The sequence below is a fragment of the Euleptes europaea genome, chromosome 7 (assembly GCF_029931775.1).
Source record: "Euleptes europaea isolate rEulEur1 chromosome 7, rEulEur1.hap1, whole genome shotgun sequence".
NCBI lineage: Eukaryota > Metazoa > Chordata > Lepidosauria > Squamata > Sphaerodactylidae > Euleptes > Euleptes europaea.
The window spans coordinates 101,974,244-102,001,086 of record NC_079318.1 but is presented as its reverse complement, the minus strand read 5'-3'; the positions used below and the strand labels follow the sequence as shown (position 1 = coordinate 102,001,086).

General features: G+C 53.1%; 1 protein-coding gene across 1 annotated transcript in view; it reads left to right on the top strand.

The window, feature by feature from the left end:
* Positions 1-26,359, top strand: part of PEAR1 (platelet endothelial aggregation receptor 1) — a 32,401-nt gene extending 6,042 nt beyond the window's left edge. The window contains exons 5-21 of the mRNA XM_056853728.1: positions 833-1,079; positions 2,496-2,622; positions 3,047-3,183; positions 3,793-4,005; positions 6,877-7,051; positions 7,523-7,643; positions 7,794-7,957; positions 8,457-8,559; positions 10,503-10,649; positions 11,971-12,099; positions 13,509-13,637; positions 14,797-15,021; positions 16,212-16,324; positions 19,869-20,010; positions 20,348-20,410; positions 21,883-22,089; positions 26,182-26,359. Of these exons, the coding sequence (XP_056709706.1) occupies positions 833-1,079; positions 2,496-2,622; positions 3,047-3,183; positions 3,793-4,005; positions 6,877-7,051; positions 7,523-7,643; positions 7,794-7,957; positions 8,457-8,559; positions 10,503-10,649; positions 11,971-12,099; positions 13,509-13,637; positions 14,797-15,021; positions 16,212-16,324; positions 19,869-20,010; positions 20,348-20,410; positions 21,883-22,089; positions 26,182-26,345 (2,606 nt within the window). The 3' untranslated portion in view covers positions 26,346-26,359. The remainder of the gene's footprint in view (positions 1-832; positions 1,080-2,495; positions 2,623-3,046; positions 3,184-3,792; positions 4,006-6,876; positions 7,052-7,522; positions 7,644-7,793; positions 7,958-8,456; positions 8,560-10,502; positions 10,650-11,970; positions 12,100-13,508; positions 13,638-14,796; positions 15,022-16,211; positions 16,325-19,868; positions 20,011-20,347; positions 20,411-21,882; positions 22,090-26,181) is intronic.
* Positions 26,360-26,843: the final 484 nt, after the last annotated feature.

The following is a 26,843-nucleotide window of genomic DNA, read 5'->3' as shown; positions in this document are numbered from 1 at the left end:
GGAAGGAGACTGTAAGCCGGTTTAAGAATCCTTAAGGTAGAGAAAAACGGGGTATAAAAACCAAGTCTTCTTCTTCCTCTGGGTACCTGCTGCCATCAGCAAGATGGTCCGCAGAGGGCCCACACCCTCGCTCCTCTCGCCTTCTGCACGCCGCTCTCGCTCCTCTCCCTCTCCCACAGTCTGTTCACACCGTGGCCAGCAACCTCTCTTTCAAGCAGACTACCCGTACTGGCAATTTGAACTTAACCTCAGAGCATTCACAAAGTGTAAAATCCAACATTCACAAAGCAGAGTGGAAAATTCTTACAGGGACATCATCCCAGCAAATATGGATGCTGCCTTCACAAGGTCCCTCCCGCCCCAAGGTTCCCGTGTATGCCGGCCTTGTGCCATTTGCAGCCTGCTGCCAAGAGCCCTTGGCGGGCCAGGGTGGCAGAGGCGGCTGTGGCCAACGACTCCAGATCGGGCAGCAACAGAGTTCTGAGCAGACTCTTCAATGTCGTCGCAATAGCCAAAGCCGTGACCTCTCTGAGCACCAGGGAGCACGAGAGCGTGCGCAGGGGCAGCTGTGGGGAAACTGCCCTGGCAAGGGCTCCACTGTTCTCCTCCTGAGCTGGAAGGGGGCCATTGGGTCCAGCCCCCCCCCCGCTCCGTGCAGGGTCAGTCTCTAGAGCATCCCCGACAAGTGCTTGTCCAGCCTCTGCTTGAAGACTGCTGGAAGGGGTGGGTGGGGTGGGTGGACCCACCACCTCCCCAGGGATCCCATTCCACTGCTGAACTACTCTCACTGTAAAAACTACTCTCTTTCTCTCTCTCTCTCTCTCATATCCAGAGTGCAGCAACCTGTTCTGGGGGCCTGATTGCAGAAACTCTTGTGCATGTATGAACGGAGGCACTTGTGACCCCCTGACCGGGGCCTGCGCTTGCCCACCAGGCTATAGGGGCCCCCTATGCCAAGAGCCCTGTGCCCTGGGAACGTATGGCCCAGGATGCTCGCTGGGATGCCACTGCGAGAACGCTGCCTCCTGCGACAGGGTGACGGGGGCCTGCCTGTGCCCCCCGGGATTCACAGGACCGCAGTAAGCAGGGGACACGGTGAACAAAACCATTGGGAAGGGAGCCTTTGGGGGGGGGGGAATGAGTGGCTTCTCAGGTGTTGGTGGGGCATCCCACATGCATCCTGAACTTCCTCTTAGGCTCTCGGGGTTGTGGGGCTTCCCGGTGGTCTCCATTCAGTTCCCAGCCAGCTGTGCTGTGCGACCGGGTTCAGCTGGGGATCGAGGCCTTTTTCTTCTTTAGGTTGTGCTGCTGGTTCTGGCCTCGACTGGGAGAAACAGGCTGGTTTGGAGGGGGTGCGCGCGTCACAAGTCAGTTGGAGGTGCCTCTTTGTTATCTATTTCGTAAATAAATGCAGACACAACTCAGACGTATAAAAGAACCAGATTTTCACACCACATTCCATACGTTCCAGGGCTCGTCTATTTGAGGCATCCCCTTAAATTTCTGTGAAACCCTCAGCCTGGTCAATTCATGCCGTTCTGTTGCTTCATCAATCCGTTCCCTCTTTGGGGAGAGGGGGCTGCAGGCAAAGGTCCAGCAAGCGGTGCGGGGGGTGAATATGTTCAATACAGAAACCCAGAAACCGTTTGGATTTGAGGCACATAATGAAGAACAAATACTTCTGGTGCGCAGGGGCACTCGTATAACTAAGTTTTCAGATACTCAGTTAGCCGTTGTTTCCCAAAACCTTTGGGGATAGGAGCATTTCCACTAGAGATGAAAAAGTTTGGATTATCTTAGACACAGAACCAACCATTTCCTGGAGAATGTTTATACATTCAGGCTAGAGGGAACGAAGGCCACAGATCTGTCATTTTGATAGCATTTTCATGGAAAGGTTGAACACGGAGAGTCAAAGGTACCTCTTCTGCTCTAGACTTGGCATCCTTTCTATTCCTTTTGAAATATTTAGGCCATTTCTGCCTGGCTGTTTCCTCGCGGTCCCCCCGCCAACTGCTTCGGGGCTTTGCTTTGACTATGCTTGCATTTCCCGACCATCAGAGGTTGCCTCGCTCTCCCCCCCCCCCCCCGCATTTTGCCTGAGTGTTCAGGATCCGTGCTTAGCCGGCATCCAGAAGATGTGGGGGAAACATGGGGAAACGTGGGAGGAGAGCGAGGCGACCTCTGACAGTGGGCCGGGGGGGTGGGTGGGGGCTTTGGGCCTGTTGGCCTGGGCTGGCTGGCTGGCTTCGGTCACTGGGTGCGATGTGTCGCTTGGCTCCCCTTCCCCAGGCTGTTTGGGTTTCTAGAGGCCCCTCAGTGGAGCATGCCTCATGGGATCCTGCTCTGCGGTTTGGATTGGGGTGGGGTGGTCCTTCAGGGGAGGGGCCAAACTCTCGACGCTGGACTCGGGCAGCGGGGTGTGTGTGTGTGTGAACCTGGCCTGGCCTCTCAGCGCTGAGCAGCTGATGTCCCGTATGACGCATCTCTTCCAGCTGTGAAGCCCCTTGCCTGAATGGCAGCACCGCTGGATTTCAGTGCCACGCTGACTGCCCTTGCCAGAACGGGGGCATCTGCCACCCCCCGAAAACCAGCAACTGCGCCTGCCCTCCTGGATGGATGGTATGTTTGGCGGGAGGAGGGTGTGGGGCAGCAGGGGTCCCACTCACCCCCACCTCTGCTGCAGAGGTTAGGCCCACTGGCCCCCTCCCCCACCCAAGATGCACACAGCAGGGGCCTGCCCCCCCCCCCGATCCTTGACGTGTCTTCAGGCCAGCAACAGTGTGTGTGTGTGTTACATGGCCTACCACATGAAGGGGGGGGGGCTCGCAGTTCTTGAGCTTGCAGGCCAAGTCCTGAATCCTTTTGGGCATCATCAATACGATGGCAACGTCCCTCTTCCAACTGCCACCTCCGGGGTTCAGTCCCATTTGTATAATGCTGAGAGGAATCTGCTGAATTAAAAACGGTCATTTAAATACGACAAAGGCTGGACGTTGGGTGGCAGGCCGTGGAAAGCCCCGGATCTCTTTCATGTCCCCCACAGGGCGCCATCTGTTCCATCCCCTGCCCCGAGCGGCACTTTGGCTCCAGCTGCCAAGGGGAGTGCCGCTGCCACAACAGTGGCCAGTGTGACCCTCTCAGTGGGCAGTGCCAGTGTGCGCCAGGCTATGTTGGAGAGCGGTGAGTAGGAACCAGGGGGAATGGGTGGGGTCTCGTCGGGTGAGCGTCCAGAGTTTCCAGAGGAGTGGTCCCCACCATCCATTTGGAAGCGATCTTCCAGCGCCACGGAACAGTGTTCGAAGTGTTCCGCCATCCTTTTGCAAGTATTGAAAAGATAAGAAAGTTTAATAAATTAATACAAAACGAGTGTTTTTTTGTTCAAGCATGTCAAGCTGAGCAAGTGAACAATGAAAAGGAGAAAACACGCAGCGCCCTTCCATACATAAGAACGTCAGAAAGGCCCTGCTGGATCAGACCCAGGACCATCAAGTCCAGCAGTCTGTTCACACAGTGGCCAACCAGGGGTCTCCAGGAAGCCCTACCATACAGCTGAGCTCCAGTACATAGAACGAGAGCAGTCACAATTTTTGAAATATTGGGGTGAATTCCTGGGCGGAGTGTATTTCTCCACAGTGTTAAATTCACATGTCCTTTCATACCAGGTTTTTTTTTAAGAAATAAAAGCATTGGCTATAACAGACCTGTTAAAAACCCAAATGTTGTGTCATCAGTCTGATCTGCTTTTATGTCACTGTTCTCTCTCCCCCCCCCCCCCGCCCTCCGCCCCAGATGCCGCGAGGAGTGCCCCATCGGGAAGTACGGGCAGGACTGCAGCCAGACCTGCGACTGCACCAACGGCGGCCGCTGCTTCCACATCCACGGGGCCTGCCTGTGCGAGGCCGGCTACTACGGCAGCCGCTGCGAAGAGCGCAAGTGCTTGGGGGGCCTCTACGGCCTCGCCTGCAATCGGCCCTGCCCCTGTGACCCTCAGCACACGGAGAGGTAGGGAGACCCAAGTCTCGCCTTCTTTCGTGTCGTTTACTTACTTGCTTTATAGCCCGTCTCGCGCTGAGACACACGTTGGATTAAAAAAACAGCAAGTCACTCAGACAGCACAAGGCAAGGCGTTCCATAACCAACGCAACAGGTTCTGGGATTACAGAACAGGAAACCAAGGCTGTCTAAGGCCTGGGATACAGTAATGCAGAAGGTGGGTTGCGAAGGGAGAAGGCAGCGCCGAGGAGGCAGTGAGATACTCACCATAAACATGATCACAATGGACAGCAATCCTTTTGTCTCCAGCTCGGGGGGGGGGATGTTCGGGCAGCCCCCTCCCAAGTGGCGGGGGAACACCAAATGGCTTATGCCCAGGTGGATTCCCAGTACTGCCATTCATGCTATTCCCAGCAGGCATGTGGACTGGATCAGGAACATCAGCCAACCCCATGGGAGGTGATATGATAACCATCTTCAAGTATTTGAAGGGTGGTCATATAGAGGATAGAATCATAGAATTGGAAGGGGCCATAGAGGCCATCTAGTCCAACCCCCTGCTCAATTCAGAACATCCCTGACAAGTGCTTCTCCAGCCTCTGCCTAAAGACTGCCAGTGAGGGGGAGCTCACCACCTCCCTGGGTGGCTGATTCCACTGTCCAACAACTCTTACTGTAAAAACCTTTTCCCCTAAAATCCAGCCGGTACCTTTCTTCCAGCAATTTAAACCCATTATTGCGAGTGCTGAATTGTTTTCTGTTGCCCCAGAAAGTTGGACCAGAACCATCAGGTTGAAATTAAATCAAAAGAGTTTCTAGCTAAACATTAAGAAGAATTTCCTAACATTGGTTTTTGTAGGTTATCCGGGCTGTGTAACCGTGGTCTTAGTATTTTCTTTCCTGACGTTTCGCCAGCAGCTGTGGCAGGCATCTTCAGAGGAGTAACACTGAAGGACAGTGTCTCTCAGTGTCAAGTGTGTAGGAAGAGTAATATATAGTCAGAAAGGGATTGGGTTTGAGCTGAATCATTGTCCTGCAAAAAGTATCAAAGGTAATGTGCTAATGAGGGTGTGGTATGTTAATATGGAACCATTGTATCCTGAAGTGATCTGTTAATGTGTGAAATCCAAGGCTAATCTGCATGGCTATTGTGGACTGTAGTCTTTGTTAGTCTGGAGGTTTTCAAGACAGGAAGCCCAGCCTTATTCATTCTTAAACTCTCTTCTTTTCTGTAAAAGTTGTGCTGATGTTTATGAATTTCAATGGCTTCTCTGTGCAATCTGACAAAATAGTTGGTAGAATTTTCCAGTCTTTCAGTGTCTTGGAATAAGACCCTGTGTCCTGTTTGTGTCAGTCCATGTTCAGCCACTGCTGATTTCTCAGGTTGGCTGAACATGGACTGACACAAACAGGACACAGGGTCTTATTCCAAGACACTGAAAGACTGGACAATTCTACCAACTATTTTGTCAGATTGCACAGAGAAGCCATTGAAATTCATAAACATCTGCACAACTTTAACAGAAGAGAGTTTAAGAATGGATAAGGCTTGGCTTCCTGTCTTGAAAACCTCCAGACTAACAAAGACTACAGTCCACAATAGCCATGCAGATTAGCCTTGGATTTCACACATTAACAGATCACTTCAGGATACAATGGTTCCATATTAACATACCACACCCTCATTAGCCCATTATCTTGATACTTACAGGGCAATGATTAACACATTACCTTTGATACTTTTTTCAGGACAATGATTCAGATCAAACCCAACACCTTTCTGACTATATATTACTCTTCCTACACACTTGACACTGAGAGACACTGTCCTTCAGTGTTACTCCTCTGAAGATGCCTGCCACAGCTACTGGCGAAACGTCAGGAAAGAAAATACCAAGACCACGGTCACACAGCCCGAATAACCTACAAGAACCAATGAACTCTGACCGTGAAAGCCTTCGACAATATAATTTCCTAACAGTTCGAGCGGTTCCTCAGTGGAACAGGCTTCCTCAGGAGGTGGTGGGCTTTCCTTCCCTGGAGGTTTTAAGCAGAGGTTAGATGGCCATCTGTCAGCAAGGCTGATTCTATGACCATAGGCAGTTCATGAGAGGGAGGGCAGGAAGGTTTGCATCAGTGTTTGGCTCTCAGGGCCTTTCTTGCATGCCCAAGGTAGTGCCTCCTTAGGGTCAGGAAGCAATTTTCCTCCAGGCCAGATTGGCCAGAGATCCTGCAGGGTTTTTCCCCCACCTTTTGGGCATGGAGTAGGGGTCATTGGGGAGGGAGGTAGTTGTGAATTTGCTACATTGCACAGGGGGTTGGACCCTGGAGGTCCCTTCCAATTCTATGAGTGTGTGTGTGAGGGGGGGGGGCTTCCTGGCCTCCTACGAGCCATTCCACAAGGTGGGAGCAGCCACAGAGAACGCCTGTGAAGGGGCAGCTGCTGATGTTACTCATTTGCAGGGTGGCACCTTCAGAAAACTGTGCTCAGATCTGTGGTGGTGGCACATGGCAGGAGAGGGGGGTCCTGCAGCACCATTCAGGGCGTTGTAAGTGATAGCCAGAGGCTTGAATTGAACCCGGACCCTGATCAGCAGCCAATGGAGTGACTGCAGAGCGGGCGTGACGGGCGTGTTCCGCCTCAGACCTGACTGGAGCTGCTGCAGCGTGTCTCGTGGGCAGCCTCGGGGCCGTTTGTTGGGTGCCCCCCATCTCCAAGGGTGCTGAGCAGCGGCAGGTGCTGCGGGGAAGGGCTGGCTCCTTCGGGAGAGCAGCCGCCAGCAGAGGACGGAGCCGCTTGGCTCGATCTGGCCCTGCCCTCTGGCTGGCCTGCGGGAGCCCTTCTGAGCGACGCCTGTCTCTCGTTGCTCCCCTGTCCAGCTGCCACCCGCTGACCGGCGAGTGCACCTGCAAGCCGGGCTGGGCCGGCCTTTTGTGCAACGAGAGCTGCCCCCACGGATACCACGGAGTCGGCTGCCGGGACCCCTGCTTGTGTCTGAACGGGGGGACGTGTGACAGTGAGACCGGGCACTGCGTTTGCGTGGCAGGCTACATGGTACGTCAGCGGCCAGGGCTGCGGAGGTTTGCCTGGGCCCCCACGGTCAGGGTGTTAGGAGCAGCGCCCACTGGGAACGCGAGCCCCGGCCCTGGAGAAACGCCTTCCCTCGGCCAGCGCCACATGCTGGGCGGGGGCTGGCTCCCTCGGGAGGGGCTTCTTTCAATGAGCAGAATCAGCTCAGGGAACCACTGTTCTGTCCCCTCGTGCAAGCAAGCTCTGGTGCTCTTACCTGACTGAGCAGGTGGAAAGTGCACAAGAGGATTCCTCTGTGGGCTTGGTCTGTCTTTTCTCAGTGACGTGGATGCATGAGAAATCTTGTGGGGCTGCGTTGCCCCCTCCCCCCATGAGAGTGTTCTGCTCCCCTTCACCGGCAAGGAAAGGGTGTTTTCTTCCCTCTCTCTCCCCCCACCCCCCCGCCGCTGTTCCTGGGCAGCAGCTCCTCCCCTCATGCCTTGCTGTGCCCCTCAGGATGAGCACTGCTCCATCCCCTGCCCGGCTGGCATCTACGGGGTGAACTGTTCCCTGAGCTGCACCTGCCAGAATGCCTTTGCCTGTTCCCCCATGGATGGGACCTGCATCTGCAAAGAAGGTACGGGGTGTTGGCATAGAAGGAGCACAGCAGGGTGGTATAATGTTGTGGCATCCCTGGGCACCAACAGCTGGCTCCCAGATGTCTGTTGGTGGCCCCTTTCCCCCCCCTAATCTCTGCCTCCTCCTCCTCCCCCTCCCTCTCCTCCAGGCTGGCATGGAGCGGACTGCTCCGTCTCCTGCCCCGTGGGCACCTGGGGCGCAGGGTGCAATGGGACCTGCCTGTGTGCCAATGGTGCTGCCTGCAGCCCTGTCAGCGGGGTGTGTTCTTGTGCCACAGGCTGGCACGGCAGCCGGTGTGAAGAACCCTGCCCGGTAAGTCGCTGTCCGAAAAGAAAGGTTCAAAAGCACCGGGCTCCTGTGCCCAACCCCCAGGCGGCCAGACCCCACGTGGAGTCCGGCTCCGCTAAACAAAAACTGCTGACGCCCTTCTTTTGGGCTTGAGTGTGCCGTGTACACTCCTGGGGTCATACAGGTGATAATCTGGTGTTGGACACGGGCCCTGCATGAGCTTCCCAGAGGGCAAAAGGGTTTAACGGGGTGGCGAGACCCCTTGGGGGTGGCCTATCAGTGCCCCAAAGTAGGTAAAGAGCAGTGGGGTCCTTTGAGGGCCTGGGGGCCTGGGGGCGGGAGCCACGGCCCCTCTCCGCAGAATCGTGCTGAGCCATCTCCCGCCTTGACAACTGCAAGGGCTAGGAGGGAAGCAAGTCATGGTTTTTCCTCTTATGGCGAAGGTCAGGGGGTCTTCCCCTCCCCGCCCCCGGGCACGGGCATTCGGGCTGATCCAGGAGCTCCCTGTCTTTCTTGCCCTCAGGACAGGTTCTATGGCTTTGGCTGTAGCAGAAAATGTGCCTGCCAGAATGCAGACAGCTGCGATCCAGTGACAGGGCAGTGCCTTTGCCTACCTGGATGGACAGGTAAGGGGGAGGCAACTGGCAGAGAGAGCGCAGGCTCCGGGTTTCAGGGCCTGCCCTTGGAGACTGTCCGTGGGGTGTCAGGCAGGCCAGCCCTGCAGGAGGCCACGGTTACAGGTGAGATTTGCACAAACAGAGGCTGCAGGGGCGTAGACAGTATGTTCAAGATTTTTTAAAAAATGTAATAATTTTGGCAGCAATTAACATGCTGTAATATGTTGAAGGACAATTAATGCCTAGAGAATTCAGCGTTTTCATCCCCTGACAAGCTGACAGTCCCTGCCCGTTGTGACACTGAGGCACAGTTGCTGGCCAAATACCATCATTGTCATCTACAAAATTTATGCCCTGCCTTTCTGCCCTCATGAGGGGCCACCAAGGGGGCTAAGAAATTAAAACCTAATATAATAAAAGCACATCTTAAAAGCCATTAAAAAATCAACAAAAACACAGCATTAAAACAATTTAAAGCAGAGCTAAAATACACAGACAAGATGATAAAAAGTATATTTAAAACAGGATAGAGGGGTCACTGAGGGAAAGCCAAACGAAACCAAAAAGTCTTCACCTTAGGGTTGCCAACTTCCAGGTAGTGGCTGGAGACCTCCTGCTATCACACCTGATCTCCAGCCGATAGAGATCAGTTCACCTGCAGAAAATGGCCGCTCTGGCAATTGGACTCTATGGCATTGAAGTCCCTCCCCTCCCCAAACCCCGCCCTCCTCAGACTCCGCCCCAAAAACCTCCCGCCGGTGGCGAAGAGGGACCTGGCAGCCCTACTTCACCTGCTGGTGGGAGACGGCATCAGAAGGGGGCAGACGAGTCTCCCTGGGAAGTAGGGCCCCCAGGTCCCTCTTCGCCACCAGCGGGGAATTGAGCCCGAGGAGGGCGGGGTTTGGGGAGGGGGAAGGACTTCAACGCCATAGAGTCCAATTGCCAAAGCGGCCCTTTTCTCCAGGGGAACCGAACTCTATCGGCTGGAGATCCGTTGTAATAGCCGGAGATCTCCAGCCAGTACCTGGAGGTTGGCAACCCTACTGGGAAGAGAGATGCAGCGCTTTGGTGCCACGGCCAAGGCGGCTCCCTCCTGGCCACTCCACCTCATCTCAGAAGGCGGGAGCGTCCGAACCAGGGAGCCTCAGAAGAAGGCCTTCGGCGGTTAGGGCGGCAGCACACTTCCTTGTGTTTACCACACCATTGGTTTTCTACCTTCAGTTTTTCTTTTGCTGTCTCTCAGATGGCAAAAATTAAAGATATGCATGCTACTGTAGTACAGGGTGCAAAAATCTGCAACTCCTTCTCAAGTGTCCAATATACTTGCCGTTTTTCTTATAGAAACTGAAGGTATTTATATTTCTGAATTCCATACAAATTCCAAATAGTACAATTTTATATGCTAACTTATAAACGATGAATTTTATGTTGTTCAGTCAGTAAAAGAAGTTTGATAGGAAAGTAAATATTTAAATTTCCTCCCAGATTTCTGTTTCTTTCCTGTGGCTTCAAAATTTCTGAAACTTTTCCATCTCTCTGTGTGTGTCAGATCTGTCAAGAAATACTTTGATGTATCTTTGTATCAGATCAGAAATGGTAACACAGAAAGAGCAGCCAGTAGCAGGATGACCGGTGGGGTGTGGGGTGGGCAGGGCCTTTGTGTGGTTTCATTAAATCAGTTGGGCTGTAGGTTTTAGTCGGTGGTAATAGGATGGGGGTGGGGATGGCATTTGCTCGTAACAATGGAAAAGTATATATTTGCTTAATCCTTCTCTGGGGCCGTTCTAATTCTGACAGCCAGCGAGGGTTCCTTCAGCGACAAGTAGCCCTGCTTGAAGGACTCCCCAGACTGTCCGCTCAGCCCCTGATGCGTCTTGTGCAAAAAGTGTTCCTGGTTTGGCTGCACAGACCCACTGAACACCTCCTGCCCCCTTGCTTCCCGTTTCCTGCAGGCCCCCTTTGCAGCCAAGCGTGTGCAGACGGCCTGTGGGGGCCGCAGTGCCACCGGCCCTGTGCCTGCAAGAACGGCGCCCTCTGCTCACCCCAAGACGGGAGCTGCGATTGCACCCCCGGCTTCCGGGGACCCCTCTGCCAGCGCCGTAAGTAAAACGCCCAGTCCTGTGAAGGACGTGCTGGGGATCACGCCCGAGACTCCTAGGTTGGCAATATGATTTCAACTGGAAAAAGAAGAAGAACAGTTGGCCATATTAGCAGACATTTTTTGGTTCTTGTGGCCTTTGGTTTCAGTCACTGGCTTGGCCTTCCATCTGCTTCTCTGCAAGCGTGGCGGCTCTGTCCTCTCTGCCTCCTTTTGTGCCTGCCAGGCATCTGGGCAGGCATTTCGCTGGCACACACTGGCATATAATAAATCAGGGAGCAGAGGCAATGGACGCCATGCTTGCCCCGTAGTGGGCAGCTCCTGCTGAGCCATCTGCACGTCTGTCCACTGCAGGCAATGTCAGCCGCCAGCCACACAGAGCAGCCGGTCAGCGAGTGGGCCCTTGTCTCGTCAGGAGGGGAGGCCGGAGATTTCTGAATGTTTTTAATTTTTTTAAAAACCATCTCCACTGCGTCCCTGAGAGACAGAGGACCAAGGGGATTACCACCTTGGCACCACCTGTTAGAACTAGGATTTTCATTGTTATTGTAATTTAAATATGTTTGCTGCTTATTTAATGTATGATTGTATGACTTTATTATTGGTAGCCACTCCGAGCCCGACCGTGGTGCGGGAAAAGGCGGGTTAAAAATCGAGTAAAACAAACAAACAAACAAGTCAGGCAGTTTTCCTTTTGTACGTTAAGACATTGAGTTTGGTGCAGAATTTATTTTTAAACAATAACGCTTTAGACAACAGGCATTGAGTATAGTTGTGGCCTTCTGAAAGGGCTTTCAGTGTACGCATAAACAACAAAGTACCAATAGAGGAGATGCAAAAATTGGCATGTCCTAACCTTGAGGGCTGTGGCTCAGTTTGTAAAGCATCTGATTTGCATGCAGAAGGTCCCAGGTTCAATCCCCAGTGGCATCTCCAGTTAAAGGGACTAGGCAAGTAGGTGATGCGAAAGACCTCCGCATGAGACCCTGGAGAGCCGCTGCCGGTCTGAGTAGACGATACTGACTTTGATGGACCGAGGGAGGCCTAATTCAGCATAAGGCAGCTTCATGTGTTCATGTGCTGTCAGTAATTGTACGATACTTAATACTAATGAGAGATCATTGTGCAATTGATCCCTGTGCATTTACACGTTCTGATGGGCTGCTGAGTGTTCTAGTGAAAGAGCAAGAATCTTGTGTACATTCCAAGAGAATCAGAACGTACAATTGAAAAGGGGTCGATCCCACCCCCCAAGATGGCTCTGAGGTGCAGCCGCTTCCCTCCTGAGCTCTCCGGCCTCTTTCCCTCCCCGCCCTCTGCAGCCTGCCAGCCGGGGCGCTACGGCAAGAAGTGCGCTGTGCCGTGCAAGTGTGCCAACCACTCCATCTGCCACCCCGTGGACGGCTCCTGCGACTGTTCTCCCGGCTGGACGGGCAGTGACTGCTCAAGGCGTGAGTGACAACGCGAGAGGCCACTGGGGGAGAGCGGGTGGGAGGCGGGGTGTCCCCTCCCTTGAGACCTCATTCCCGAGGGAGCGCCTTAAAAATTATTCCAAGCTGCCTTTCACTTGGCAGTTTTATCCTCCCAAGTTCATACTTTTCTGTGTTCAGTCTGAGGGATTTCCCAGTCACTGAAATAGAATAAAACTTTGTCACTAAAGTAGCTGGGATTGAGGGAGGGGGGGCAGAACAAAGAGCACCTGGAAAGTGGAGGAAAGAGCAGCAGGTAACAGGTGGTGAAGGAAGAGCTCATAGGCTCCGGCAGAAGGCGGATATTTGACGCTCTGAAATACCAGCAGCTGCCCCCACCACCACCACCACCATGGGCTCGCTACAGGGTTGCCAACCTCCAGGTACTAGCTGGAGATTTCCCACTAGTACAACTGATCTCCAGGCGACAGAGATCAGTTCCCCGGGAGAAAATGGCCACTTTGGCAATTGGACTCTATAGCATTTAAGTCCCTCCCCTCCCCAAACCCCGCCCTCCTCAGGCTCTGCCCCAAAGACCTCCCACCGGTGGCAAAGAGGGACCTGGCATTCCTACTCGCCTGGTGTCAGGTGGGGTCTCTAGCATGACGTGGCCCTTGGAGGTAAGAGGGGCAGGAAGAGGGTGATCCTCGGGCACTTGCTGTCTCCTCGCCCAAAGACAAGAGCTCCTAGCTTGCGACTTGTGTCTTTGAGACAAGAGACAGAGTTCCTTGGTGCATTTTCACTTGCGGCAGAGAAGACGTGGAACCTGAGAACATAAGGAGAGCCTTCCTGGACTGGGCCAGTCTTCCATCCAGCCCAGCGTTCAGTAGCCAACCGTTGGGAAGGGGCAAGAAACTGGACCTAGAGTCCAAGGCCATCTGTGAGCACTGGGTTTCAGAGGTATACTACCTCTGAAGTTGGAGGTTCCCTTTACTCAGCGTGGCTAGTAGCCATTGAGGGACCTCTCTTCCACAAACGCCTGTTGAACTCATATTCACCTCTATGTCCACTGGCAGTGAGTTCCGCAGTTTGATTGCTCATTGAAGAAAGCAGCTTCTGTCTGTCCTGAACTCCTTGCCTGTTGACTTCATTGGGTGCCCTCAAGTGCTACCATTATGGGACAGGGGGGAGAAGTTTCCTCTACTGTTTCCACACAATGCACAGTTTCATAAACCTTCGCTGTTTCTTGAAAAATGGAAAATGGAAAAGTCCCAAGTTCTTGAGCTTTTCCTCACAGGGAAGGTGCTTGAGCCCCTTAACTGTCTTGGCCGTGCCAGAGTTTGGCCCCTGTGGCTGGATGGGCAGCTGCAGATTAGAATCCCAGTGAGGCCTGGCCTACCTCTGGGGGTGGGCGCTCCCGCTCAGACTTGACCCTCCCGTTTTCCGTACAGGCTGCCCGTTCGGGTTCTTTGGGGAGAACTGCACCCGTCAGTGCCAGTGCTGGAACGAGGCCACCTGTCATCCCGAAACTGGGCGGTGCCTGTGCCCCTCCGCCTTCACTGGCGCCCACTGTGAAACCAGTAAGTAGGCCACTCTGCCTCAGTTTCTCTCCCTCCCTTGATGGCAGCCCCTTTCTTTGATGGGGTCCCGGGCAGGGGGGCCCAAATGCCCTCCTGTAAAGGAGACCTACGGCCCAGTCCTCACCTGTGACCCAGGAGCGGGGGGGGAGGGGCAGCTGCTCAACTGTCCCCGCCCCAGGCACAAACCAAGGCAGGATTAAGACTCCCCTTGTGCAGGGACCCTCCCTCCCTTTGCCTTCCAGTATTGGTCAAAGTTCCTGCACAGCAGAATGTCTCCGAGCGGTCAGTCGGTCTCTCTCTGGGCACATGTGCAAACACTTCCCCTTGGCACAGGCACTGCGGGCAACGTGCTGGGCTTCTGCATGGTTCAGCTACCCCCTAGAATAATAGAATCCTAGAGTTGGAAGGGACCACCAGGGTCATCTAGTCCAACCCCCTGCACAATGCAGGAAATTCACAACTACCTCCCCCCGCCCAGCGACCCCTACTCCATGCCCAGAAGATGGCCAAGGGTTCCCTCCCTCTCATCATCTGCCTAAGGTCATAGAATTGCTGACATAGCATTGCTGACAGATGGCCATCTAGCCTCTGCTTAAAAACCTCCAGGGAAGGAGTGCTCACCACCTCCTGAGGAAGCCTGGTCCACTGAGGAACTGCTCTAACTGCTAGAAAATTCTTCCTAATCTCTAGATGGAAACTCTTTTGATTTAATTTCCACCCGTTGGTTCTGGTCCGACCTTCTGAAGCAACAGAAAACAACTCAGCACCCTCCTCTATATGACAGCCTTTCAAGTACTTTAAAATGTTTATCATATCCCCTCTCAGTCTTCTCCTCTCCAGACTAAACATGCCCAACTCCTTCAACCCTTCCTCCTAGGACTTGGTCTCCAGACCCCTCACCATCTTTGTTGCCCTCCTCTGGACACGTTCCAGCTTGTCTACATCCTTCTTATAATGCAGTGCCCAAAACTGATCACAGTACCCTGTAGCAGCTTCATTTGTCTAGGTATAAGGAGGGGGGGGCGATGAGCTGTGGGCTGTGGGGGGGCAGGTGTGCTTGTGCAAAGCTGGTTATAGAAGAAGCATTAGATGCCACCGCCATTGTCCTTTCTCCAGGGGTTGGTCATGTTCCTGATTGGATACCTTTCTCTTCCCCAAGGGACAGGAAACCCCGACCATCCTCTGACGATGGTTCCTGCCACACCCTCCGGCTACAGCAGCAGCCTGGGGGCTGTGATTGGCATCATCGTGATGGCTGCCCTGCTGGTGCTGGTCTTGGCGCTCTTCGTCTACTACCGGCACTGGCAGAAGGGCAAGGAGTGCCAGCACTTGTCTGTGGCCTACAACGCAAGGCGGACAGACGCTTCGGAGTATGCGGTGCCAGGTGAGACTCCGGGCAGAGTGCCCAGGGGCTCTTCGTGCCGCCAGCATCCCATATAGGCTCCAGTAAGCAGGGATGGAGCCGCCTGGGGGGGCCAAGAAAGACCCGCTGCACCATGAGAAGACCCCCGGCCCCCAGCCTCAATGCCACCCACACAAAAATTCATCCAACATTCGGATTTTTCCCTTGTTGCTTACAGAAAATGGAATTATTTTGTTCCTTCAAAGGAAATTGGGAGTCATGAGTTGGCCACAGGTAGGGGGGGTCACATTGGCACCGGATTCTTGTGGGGCCTCCGGGTTCAGGTGGCTTTCAAAGAGCGTTTGGAAGATTCAGCTGCTGTGAAATGCTGCAACGACATCCCTGGCCCCCCGTGACTTGCCTAACATATTTTCCTGCTCCTAAAAGATGAATATTGGCTGCTGCCTGTTGGTGTCGAGACACCATCCGAAGTGCCAGAAGGAGGCCTGGCCCACCCTGAACAGTTGGGGGCTGCCTGTCAGCTGACATCAGAAGCGGGGGGGGGGATGTCTTTGCCACGTAAGAATTGGGTGGGCAACGGGAGCAAGGCTGCTTTGTGGAGGCACAGGGAGGCGGGATTCCTGGGGCACATTGGGGCACCCGGCTCTCGTTGGTGCACCTGGTGCAGGTGAAAAGATGGACCCCCCCCCCCCCCCAGTCTCTGGTTTACATGCTGCTCGTTTCTTCCCTGCATTGGCTGTGCGATCTTATGACTATAGTGTAGATGGATGCAGGTCTTTTAGTTTAGGGTTGTTGTTTTTTTAAAAAAAGTTGTCTTTAAAAAATGATACTGATTGGTAGGGTTGCCAACCTCCAGGTACTAGCTGGAGATCTCCCGCTATTACAACTGATCTCCAGCCAATAGAGATGAGTTCACCTGGAGAAAATGGCTGCTTGGGCAATTGGACTCTATGGCATTGAAGTCCCTCCCCTCCCCAAACCCAACTCTCCTCAGGGCCCTAAAAACCGGTGGCAAAGAGGGACCTGGCAACACTACTGATTGGTGGGAGCCACCTCCAGTGCAACAGACCAAGGGGTGGGGTGCAAATATTTGAAATACCTGCATTATTTAAGTCATGACTGTCAGTCCAGAATGCCTGAGTGTCAGTTCCTGCAAAGCCACGGGTGGAACGTGGCACAAGTCTCTCCTCTCTCTTTCCCACTCTGCCTAGACATCCCGCCCAGCTACGCCCACTACTACTCCAACCCCAGCTACCACACCCTGTCTCCGTGCTCTCCGAGTCTTCCCGTGCCGAGCATCCCGGAGCCGCCTGCCGCTGGCAAGGTAAGAGCCGCCATTGAGCATTCCTGGGTGGGGTCTGGTGTGAGCAGCCCCCTCCTAGAAGGAGGCTGGACATGCCCCCTACGCCCAGGCTCCTGTCCAGCAAGGGCTCTGTCTTTCTCCGTTCTTCATTTCCTTCATTTGCAGTTGGCCTTTCTTGCTGAAGCTGAGTGGATTACACAGGGGAAAATAATAAAATAGGGGCAGCCTGATACTCACAACAACACTGGATTACAAAATTAGAGAACAGTGCCATACAAACAAAGCCACGAAAGCTGCCCACAGCCATTCCACCGGCATCCACTGTAACCCCATTCCCTTGATAAAATCTTTGGGACTCGGGGGGCGCCCAGTGAAGTTGTTGTGAAACAGCTGTGCCATCTTTTGAAATCTGTGGCACAGACCCACAGGTGGAACGACGGGCTTATTTTTATTTTTCTGTGCTGCAGATTAGGGGAGTAGGGTGAGTCTAGGATAGCCAGCATTGACCCAGCAGAGTGCCTGAGGTTCATGAAGATGAAGCAGCCGTAGGTAATTGAAGAATGCAAAGAATACCAATAGAAGGTGGGGATCTATCTGTGAATCTGTCTTGCGGACGTCCTGCAGTCCAGCTGCAGCCTGTGTGTCCGCACACAAAGTCAGACTGTGGGAAGCCACAGAAGCAGGTGGAGTTCTGGCTCAGAGAGCCAGATTTAGAAGAACTGTGGGCTACAAGCAGATAAGGAGGAAAGAGAAGCGAGTGCCTGGAAAAGGAAGCGGAGTTACAGGACCCAGAACCCCAGATGCAAATCAGATGTGAACTGGATGGGCAAGAGCTGGGAGCGCACCTGTCTGAGGCCAAGAACAGGAGGAGGAGCCCCTCAAGGGGTGGGGGCAGCAGGGGAAGGGAGTTGGAAGATGAACGCATGCAGATTCTCTCTAATTTGTTAACAGAATTAGTGATATTTATCTACTTAAAACATTTTTATGCCACCTTTCCACCCAATCAGGGTCCCCAAGGCTGCAATCATAAAAAAATTAAAACACCAACAATTAAATGGGGGGGTGGAATTTAACGGAACATTTGAAATTATAGAATAATTCAAGATAAACACATAAACAACACTAGAACCAGGGAGGAGAGCCAATGTCTGTTACTGGGGGTATGCCTGATGAAACAAAAAAAGGTCTTCCCTGCTGGCGGAAGACACCCGTGGAGGAGGCAGACGAACCTCCCAAAGTCTGAGGAGTCCCAAGGTTTTGGTGCCACAGCGGAGAAAGCCTGCTGCTGCTGCTGCTGCTGCTGCTGCTGAGGGGGTTCAATGCGATGCTTTCAAAGAGACCCGGTTTAAAAGGTTCTGCCTGGGACCCGACTGCCCTCGCAAACATTATACGTCCACCTTGCCTCAGCAGTTTGGGGGCAAGTTGGCGTCTAATTATAACAAATGGTTGCAGGGAAGGAGGAATCAATTCCTTGAAGAAGCTTGAGGAATTGGATGGGCCAGGTCAATTTCATTCTGATCTCCTCAGGGAGTTAAAACACCTAAGATAACACCCCCCAAAAAATCTTTATTGGAGCTTTGTGACCTGGCAGATGAGGAGGTGCTGAACCAGGAGAGCTAAGAATGGAGGACTCCCCATTTTGGGAGTGAGGGAAAGGTTGCCCCCAAGAGGCAAGGAAGCCCCAGTCTGGCTAGTCTAAACCATCCCGAGCAGAAGAAATGCTTAACTATGGAAGTATGGTTCACGTGAAACTTTCCTGCCCCCAATAAAAACCAGCTGAAGCTGAGGGGGCTCACCAGCTCAAGGGCCAGCTCAAGAGTCCCAGGAGTGCCTACTGAGAGCGCCAAGGAGGATCAGGGGGCTTGCAGACACAGAAGCCCCACGAGGAAAGGCTGGGGGAGTTGGGAACGTTCAGTCTGGAGGAGGGGAGGTTCATGGGGGAGACACGATGGCTCTCTTTAAGTGTCTGAAGGGCTGTCCCTCAGAGGAGGGCAGGGAGCTGCTCCTATTGGCAGCACAGACTCGCAATAATGGGTTTAAATTGTGGGTGGAAAGGTACCATCTGGATATTAAGAAAAAATGTTTACAGTAAGAGATGTACGGTAGTGGAATCGGCTGCCTAGGGAGGTGGTGAGCTCCCCCCTCACAGACAAGCACTTGTCAGGGATGCTCTAGTCTAGGCTGATCCTCTGATTCTATTTTTGGGTTTTTATATATGGTTAATATAGCAGAGTTTGCCCAGTCATGGAAGCGTGATATTGAATGCAATAAAATCAATCTTCCCAAGAAGTAAATTGCAAAAAAGTAGAACTTACATTTATTCAAGTTTAGTCTGTTAACATTCTAGTTGCAGTTGATAAAAGATAGAAAAGCTTCATCTAAATAATACTTTTCCCTATACAAGTGGCTGGCTAGCCCAGCGTCATGTGAGTGCAAGCATGATTTATGGTTTATGCAGGAGAGATCAGTAGAAACATCTGCCTCCATGCAGACCATGTGGAAAAGAGACAAAATGGCTACCGAGAAAGAAGGAGGGGGGAGTTAGAGGTCAGCCCCCAGGTTCAGTTAAAGAGGAACATCCCATTTAAGAGAAAGCAACTACAAACACACACACACACACCAATGTCCAGGCATGCTGAGTCGCTCTCACTACAACATCTATAACCTTCATAAAGGTCCCATGTAGTGTTAATCAAGAGAGAACAAGAGTCATAGAATCATAGAATTGGAAGGTAGCATAGAGGCCATCTAGTCCAACCCCCTGCTTAATGCAGGATCAGCCTAGAGCATCCCTAATAAGTCAGCCTCTGCTTGAAGACTGCCAGGGAGGGGGAGCTCACCACCTCCCTAGGAAGCTGATTCCACTGTCGAACAACTCTTACTGTACAAATTTATCCCCCAATATCCAGCTGGTACCTTTCCACCCGCAATTTAAACCTATTATTGCGAGTCCTCTCCTCTGCTGCCAACAGGAACACCTCCCTGCCCTCCTCTAAGGGACAGCCCTTCAGACACTTAAAGAGAGCAATCCTGTCCCCCCTCAATCTCCTTTTCTCCAGCCTGCACATTCCCAACTCCCTCAGCCTTTCCTTGGTGGGGCTGGGTCCCCAGGCCCCTGATCCTCCTCGTCGATCTCCTCTGCACCCGCTCCATTCTGTCCACATCCTTTTGGAAGTGAGGTCTCCGGAACTGCACACAATAAATACTCCAGGTGTGGCCTGACCAATGCAGCGTGAGCTTTCGTGAGCAGGAAATCTGAAGAAGTGAGCTGTGGCTCACAAAAGCTCCTGCCCTGCCAGAAATTTTATTATTCTTTAAGGTGCTCCTGCACTCTGGCTCTTTTCTACTGCTAGACAGACGGCTACCCACCGTGATCAATCAAGAGAGCGCATGCAGTTATTTCACAGTGGATTGTGATCCAAAAGTCTTTGTGCGCTGAACACCTGTACACCTTTGTATTCTTCGGTCTCCCAGATGGTGGAGTGACTTCACAGTGTAGCCTCACAACTCTTGATAATGCATTTTGGAATGACCGTCTCGGTTTCCCCCCCCCCTTTCTCTCCAGTTGACCAGCAGCCAGCTGTTCTCCGCCCCCAAGAGCACGGAGCGGGACTGGCCGGGGCCATACGGGGCAGACTGCCACGCCACCCTTCCTGCAGACTGGAAACACCAGGGGGGGGCCCTAGCATTGAGCCACATCGGGCAGGGTAAGGCTTCCTGAAGTGGAATTAGTACAGGAAGTACAAAGTGGGCGAGATTAGGAGCTGGGTGTGGGTTGCTCAAAGGGAGCCACTTCACAGCAGCCCCAATGCACATTTCCCCCCTTCTTAGCAACAGCCATGGTGGTGGGGGAAACTTAGAGATGCTGGTACTATTCTGCTTCCAGGCTTCACCTCGGCTAGCCATGACCTGCAAAGGGAAGGGGAGCTGCTCACACGTGGGCCCTTCGTGGTCTCTGCTGCTCACAGGCAAGAGGCTTGGGGGGGAGAGAGGTTTCTTAAAGGGATCGCCATCTAACCAAACTGCCCACTTCCTTTTCCCTAGGAGGAAGCCAGATTGATCGCAGCTATAGCTACACCAACGGACTTGGAAAATACCAGCCCAGAGGTAAAGGGGGCCTTGTGACCCACTTGAAGGACGAAATGGACCCTCCCTGACCCTTTAGTCTTGAAATTAAATCAAAAGAGTTTCCGTCTATAATTTTCTAACAGTTTGAGCGGTTCCTCAGTGGAACAGGCTTCCTCGGGAGGTGGTGGGCTCTTCCCTGGAGGTTTTTAAGCAGAGGCTAGATGGCCATCTGTCAGCAAGGCTGATTCTATGACCTTAGGCAGATGATGAGAGGGAGGGCAGGAAGGGTTGCATAAGTGCTTGGCTCTCGTGACCCTTTCTTGCATGCCCAGGGTAGTGCCGATCGCCACTTTAGGGTCAGAAAGCAATTTTCCTCCAGGCCAGATTGGCCAGGGATCCCGGAGGGTTGGTTTTTGTTGTTGTTGTTGTTTGCCATCTTCTGGGTGTGAAGTAGGGGTCACTGTGGGGGGGGGGAGGTAGTTGTGAATGTCCTGCATTGTGGAAGGGGTTGGACTAGATGACCCTGGAGGTCCCTTCCAACTCTATTATTGTGCAATTCTATTCTATATGGCAGGCACAGCTCCAAAGTAGAGCAAATAACTCCTAGTGCCATTTTGCCTTGGGAAAATGGCAGGGGGGAGGGGAGCCAGGAGCCCCTCTTCCCCAGATGCCGCAACCCGGAGCTGAACCGGGCTCCCGTGGACCTTTGGAAAAACCCTTCCCCCCCCCTCCCCGCTGCTGTGAAGCTGCCGGGTGAGCGAGTTGGCTGCAGGGAGCCCAGACGCAACCGGTTCCCAAAGCACACGGTGCGGGTTGGCGTGCAGGGCACGGGGCAGCCCTCCCAGGACACCAGCCAGTGTAAACAGGCATCAGTGACAGGCTTGAGTGAGCTGCTGAAGGCCATCAAATTTAGAAGCAGGGTAGTGTAGCTAGAGGAGATCGAAATGGGGACAGCAATATAAAGATCAAAACATTTCAACAACTCATTCCAACTCAAAGAGTGAAGGTGGCGATCCCTTGAAGGGCAAGAGAACTTAAAATGGATTCCCAAGGAAGTGAAAGGCCGGTGTTTTCCTTGGCTGGCCTGGCTGAGGAAAGAAAAGGAGGCTGCGGTCTGCCGGTGGCCGTCACCCACAGTCCCTAAGAGGTGGGGCTTCTCCACCCCGAAGGCCGGCCAGTCCAGTGCCAAGGTTGCCTCTGCAGTGGCCAGCTTTTTGGAGAACTGCCCTGTGAGGCCTGCCCAAAGAAAGAGGAAATGCCGTGCTCCAGCATTTCTTTGGGGTTTGTTGTTTAAAAGAATTGCAACCCCTGGGTGCTCCCCCTTGGAGGGCGGCAGCCCTGGAAGCAACAGGCCGGCCAGGGCAGAGGAGTCCCGGCCTCGGCTGCAGCAGCGGTCAGGTGCCGGAGGAGCAAGGACTCCCTTTGCCTGCGTGTGCCATGCCAATGGGTCTGGTGCTGCCTGCTACCCCCACCCTTCCCAACCCCGTCTTGCCTTCCTCCTCTTCATGCAGGCTGTGCCAAGGAAGAGCCCCTGTGCCGCAGCGACAGCTCCCTGAGCAGCGAGAACCCCTACGCCACCATCAAGGACTTGCCCACCCTGGCCGGCAAGCCCTCCGAAGGCGGCTACATGGAGATGAGGAACCCGGCCAAGCGGGAGATGTCCTACGCAGAGATCGGGCTCTTTGAGGAATCGGCCCAGAGCCTGGAGGATGAAGGAGGTATGTGGTCTGCCTGCAGTTCCAGGGAGCCTTCTTTTAGGCCCCAGAGTTTTTTAGAAATGCCCTCCGCTGGAACAGTTCTGTACCTCACGATTGCCCAGAGAGGCCTGAACATAAGAACATAAGAAAGGCCCTGCTGGATCAGACCAAGACCCATCAAGTCCAGCAGTCTGCTCACACAGTGGCCAACCAGGTGCCTCCAGGAAGCCCACAAACAAGACGACTGCAACAGCACCGTCCTGCCTGTGTTCCACAGCACCTAAGATAATAGGAATGCACCTCTGATCCTGGAGAGAATAGGTCTGCATCATGACTAGTATCCATTTTAACTAGTAGCCATGAATACCCCTTTCCTCCATGAACATGTCCACTCCCCTCTTAAAGCCCTCCATGCTGGCAGCCATCACCACATTCTGGGGCAGGGAGTTCCACAATTTAATTATGAGTTGTGTGAAAAAATACTTCCCTTTATCTGTTTTGAATCTCTCACCCTCCAGCTTTAGCAGATGACCCCGCGTTCTAGTATTATGGGAGAGGGAGAAAAACTTCTCCCTGTCCACTCTCTCCAAACCATGCATAATTGTATAGACCTCTATCATGTCTCCCCTTAGCCGCCTTCTTTCCAAGCTAAACAGCCCTAAGCATCTTAACCGCTCCCCGTAGGACAGTTGCTCTAGTCCCCTGATCATTTTGGTTGCTCTTTTCTGCACCTTCTCAAGCTCTGCAGTATCCTTTTTTAGGTGTGGTGACCAGAACTGTACACAGTATTCCACGTGTGGTCCCACCATAGATTTGTACAAGGGCAGTATGATATCAGCAGTTTTATTCTCTATTCCTCGTCTAATTATGGCCAGCATGGAATTTGCCTTTTTTACAGCAGCCGCACACTGGGTTGACATCTTCATTGAGCTATCCACTACCACCCCAAGATCCCTTTCTTGGTCTGTCGCTGCCAACACAGATCCCATCAGTGTATATGTGAAGTTGGGATTTTTCGCCCCAATATGCATCACTTTACGGATGCATCACTTTACGGATTCCGTGGACTTCCAAAAAAACAAATCAGTGGGTTATAGATCAAATCAAGCCTGAACTGACCCTAGAAGCTAAAATGACTAAACTGAGGCTATCGTATTTTGGTCACGTCATGAGACGACAAGAGTCACTGGAAAAGACAGTCATGCTAGGAAAAGTCGAGGGCAGCAGGAAAAGAGGAAGACCCAACAAGAGATGGATTGACTCAATAAAGGAAGCCACAGCCTTCAATTTGCAAGATCTGAGCAAGGCTGTCAAAGATAGGACATTTTGGAGGACTTTCATTCATAGGGTCGCCATGAGTCGGAAGCGACTTGACGGCACTTAACACACACACACATCACTTTACACTTACATTGAATCTCATTTGCCATTTTAATGCCCATTCTTCCAGTATGCAGAGATCTTTCTGGAGCTCTTCACAGTCTGTTTTGTTTTAACCACCCTAAATAATTTGGTGTCATCTGCAAACTTGGCAACTTCACTGTTTAACCCCAACTCCAGGTCATTGATGAACAGGTTGAAAAGCTCCGGTCCCAACACAGATCCCTGAGGCACCCCACTGCTCACATCCCGCCATTGGGAGAACTGACCATTGATTCCTACTCCCTGCTTCCTATTTTTCAGCCACCTCTCAATCCATAAGAGGACTTGTCCTCTTATCCCATGATAATGAAGTTTGCTTAGCAGTCTTTGGTGGGGGACTTTGTCAAAAGCTTTTTGGAAATCCAAATACACAATGTCCACAGGCTCATTGCTGTCCACATGCTTACTGACACTTTCAAAAAACTCTAATAGGAGAGAGCGCACGAGGGAGTTTTCTGTTCCCTCTGTCTGATACACCTTTCTCCTGTCCTTCCTCAGAGTGGGGTGGGCAGTTCTCCCTCCCCTATTTAGGGTTGCCAACCTCCAGGTAATAGAAGATCTCCTGCTATTACAACTGATCTCCAGCCAATAGAGATCAGTTCACCTGGAGAAAATGGCCGCTTTGGCAATTGGACTCTATGGCATAGAAGGCCCTCCCCAAACCCTGCCCTCCTCAGGCTCCGCCCCAAAAACCTCCCGCCGGTGGCAAAGAGGGACCTGGCAACTCTATCCCTATTGGACCCTCTCAACAATCCCGTGAGCAGGATTACACTGAGACTGGACAAAATGGCAGAAGGAGAGTTTGAATCGCTGTTTCTTCACTGGGTTCTGCGTGTGCTTCCAGAAGAATAAATTAGACAAGGTGTGTCTCTGGGGTGGCCAGACCCACTGAGCCACAGGGGGGTCATCTGCAGAAGTCTGAGAGCCACAAGACACACACATGTCGTTGTTTCTTGGTTCGTTGGCCAGCCCCACCAGACCTTATTGGTCTCGGTTTTACTAGAGGACCCCCTCCTACAAAACAAGATGGCCCCACCAGCTGCACTCACACACCCCCATCCTCCAAAGAGCTGTGTGTGGCTTCCAAGGCAGGGTTTATTTATTTTATTTGGTACATGTTTATCCCACCGTTGCTCCTAGGAGCTGAGGCTGCCATATGTGGTCTCCCCTTTTCTCCTTTGTATCCTCACAACAACCCTGGGAAGCAGGTTAGGCAGAGAGGCAGTGACTGGCCCAAGGTTGCTGCATAAGCTTCATGGCAGAGAGGGGATTCAGACCTGGGTCCAACACCCTAACCAGTGGGGCACGCTGCCGTCACACTGCTTCGGACACCCCAGGCGGCCACAGTAGAGTGCGCCAGGCAGGCGGCCGGCCCCTAGCTCTAGTTCAGCTGGTTTCATTGTCGACATTGGTCGTTTATGCCTGGGTACTTGGACTCATGTTTGCCCCCCCCCCCCCGCCCGTTGGTCTCACTTGTTCCTTGGAGTTATGCATGAGCTTTTTCTCCATTAGAGATGACCCCGTGCCCAGCCCTCACAAATGCCGGGGCTTCCCATTCCTCTGTTAACCGAATTCTTCCCTCTCCCCTGAGCTCAGCCCGGATGAAATCCCCATGGCGAGGGACATGGAAAGCTTGACGGGGGGGACGTGGACGTTTTTCTCCCAGTAAGCGCCACAGCCAATTACAAAGCAGCATGTCATGGGGTGGGGACTCAAATGCTTCCTGCTTTCTGCTTGTTCTTTTTGAGCAGAAGAAAGGATTTTAAAAACAAGGCCTGGGTTTCTTCCCCACCCACCCCGGTTTCCGCAGGGGTTGGCGGGCTGGATGTTTCTCTCACAGTAAGCACTACAGTCAATTACAAAGCAGCGTTTCAAGGGGCGGGGAGACGCTTCCGGATTTAAGTTTAGTGACTTTTGCTGGTGCACAGCTGTTTTGGAATTTGCAAGAGAAAAGTGTGGGTCGAGCAAGCATGGAACCCCAGGTAAAACTCCCATTGCATAAACTCCCATTGTTTGGATGTGTGTTAGAATCCTCCCACCACCTGGAGAGTCTGGCTGGCAGGCAGTCAGAATGCAAGTCTCAGAAATGTTTTTTAAAATGCCGGAATGAGAGAGAGCCCCTTCTCCCTTCCTCCCTCCCATTGAATGGCCCCCCGTGGCCTGCCACCATCACGGCTGGTGCACAATCTATGCTAAGAAGCTGAATGGTGGCATGCAGAGCTTGCTCAGGTGTGATTTCCCTCTCTCGTGCTACACTACCAAACGGCCCGCAGGTACTGGGCTAGCAATCCTAAGCACACTTGGGTCACCTTCCTCTTGAGGAAGTCAGCATGGTTAGGTTTGCTCTGAAGGGGCGGGATTCCCTCCTCCCTCCTCCCCCTAAGAATCTCCATGGTGAGAACCAGGCCACAAACCCCTTCAGTCAGTGGGGCCAGAAGCCCGGCAGCATCTCCCCCCCCCCAGTTTCTCTCTTTGCCACTGGCTGCATCCTGGCTCATCCAGCCTATCTGCCGGGCAGTTCCTGTGGGTGTCCCCTCCACACCATCCCATAAAAGAAAACAGTCCACTTTCCACACAAACCTCAAAAAGTCATTGTTGTTTCCCGTTGCTTCCCCCCCCCCCCCCGATGGTTGTGCCGTGGCCGTGCTTGGGGGACTGTGCTCATTCGCCTTTTCCTTTCGTCCCTTGTAGAAAATGGCTTGCTGGGGGCAGAAGGCGTTTCACAGGCGGCTCCTCCTGGTATCCCCCCCAACCACTACGATTCTCCCAAGAACAGCCACATCCCCAGCCACTACGATGTGCCGCCCGTTCGCCACTGTTCACCTTCACCGCCACGCCGGAGACGAGACCGATGAGGCCAGGCCCAAGCGCCACGGTCTGCCCCGCCTCTCTCTCTGCTTCTGCCTCTGCCGGCTCTCCTTCGGGAAGGACTTGCAGCCAACACGAGAACAGCCCGTGGCCCGGGGGGGGGGGGTCTGTCCGGCCACCCCTGGTCTTATAGCATCGAACAGCAGCCTGTCTCCGGAGCCGGCGTTCCTCCGCACGTGGCCCTGACTCGCTCCCTGCACATCTGGGAATGTCCCCTTTGCCAAGAGAGGGAGAGAACTGATTGCAAAGCTCAAGCAGGAACTTTACAGGCTGGAGTTCTTCTGCATCAGGATTGCCAAGACCGCTTCCCTGGCGTTGTACGGCAACTGGATGGCATCAGAGGGTGGGGGGAGGCCTGAGGCTGGTAACTGCCCCCGTGGCATCCTGCTTTAGGGAGGAGCTCCTGGCGGAGCAGCGCAGGTGTTTGGAGGGTGTGCACCGTGGACAGAAATGGCATTTCCTCACTTCTGGATGAATTGCCACGC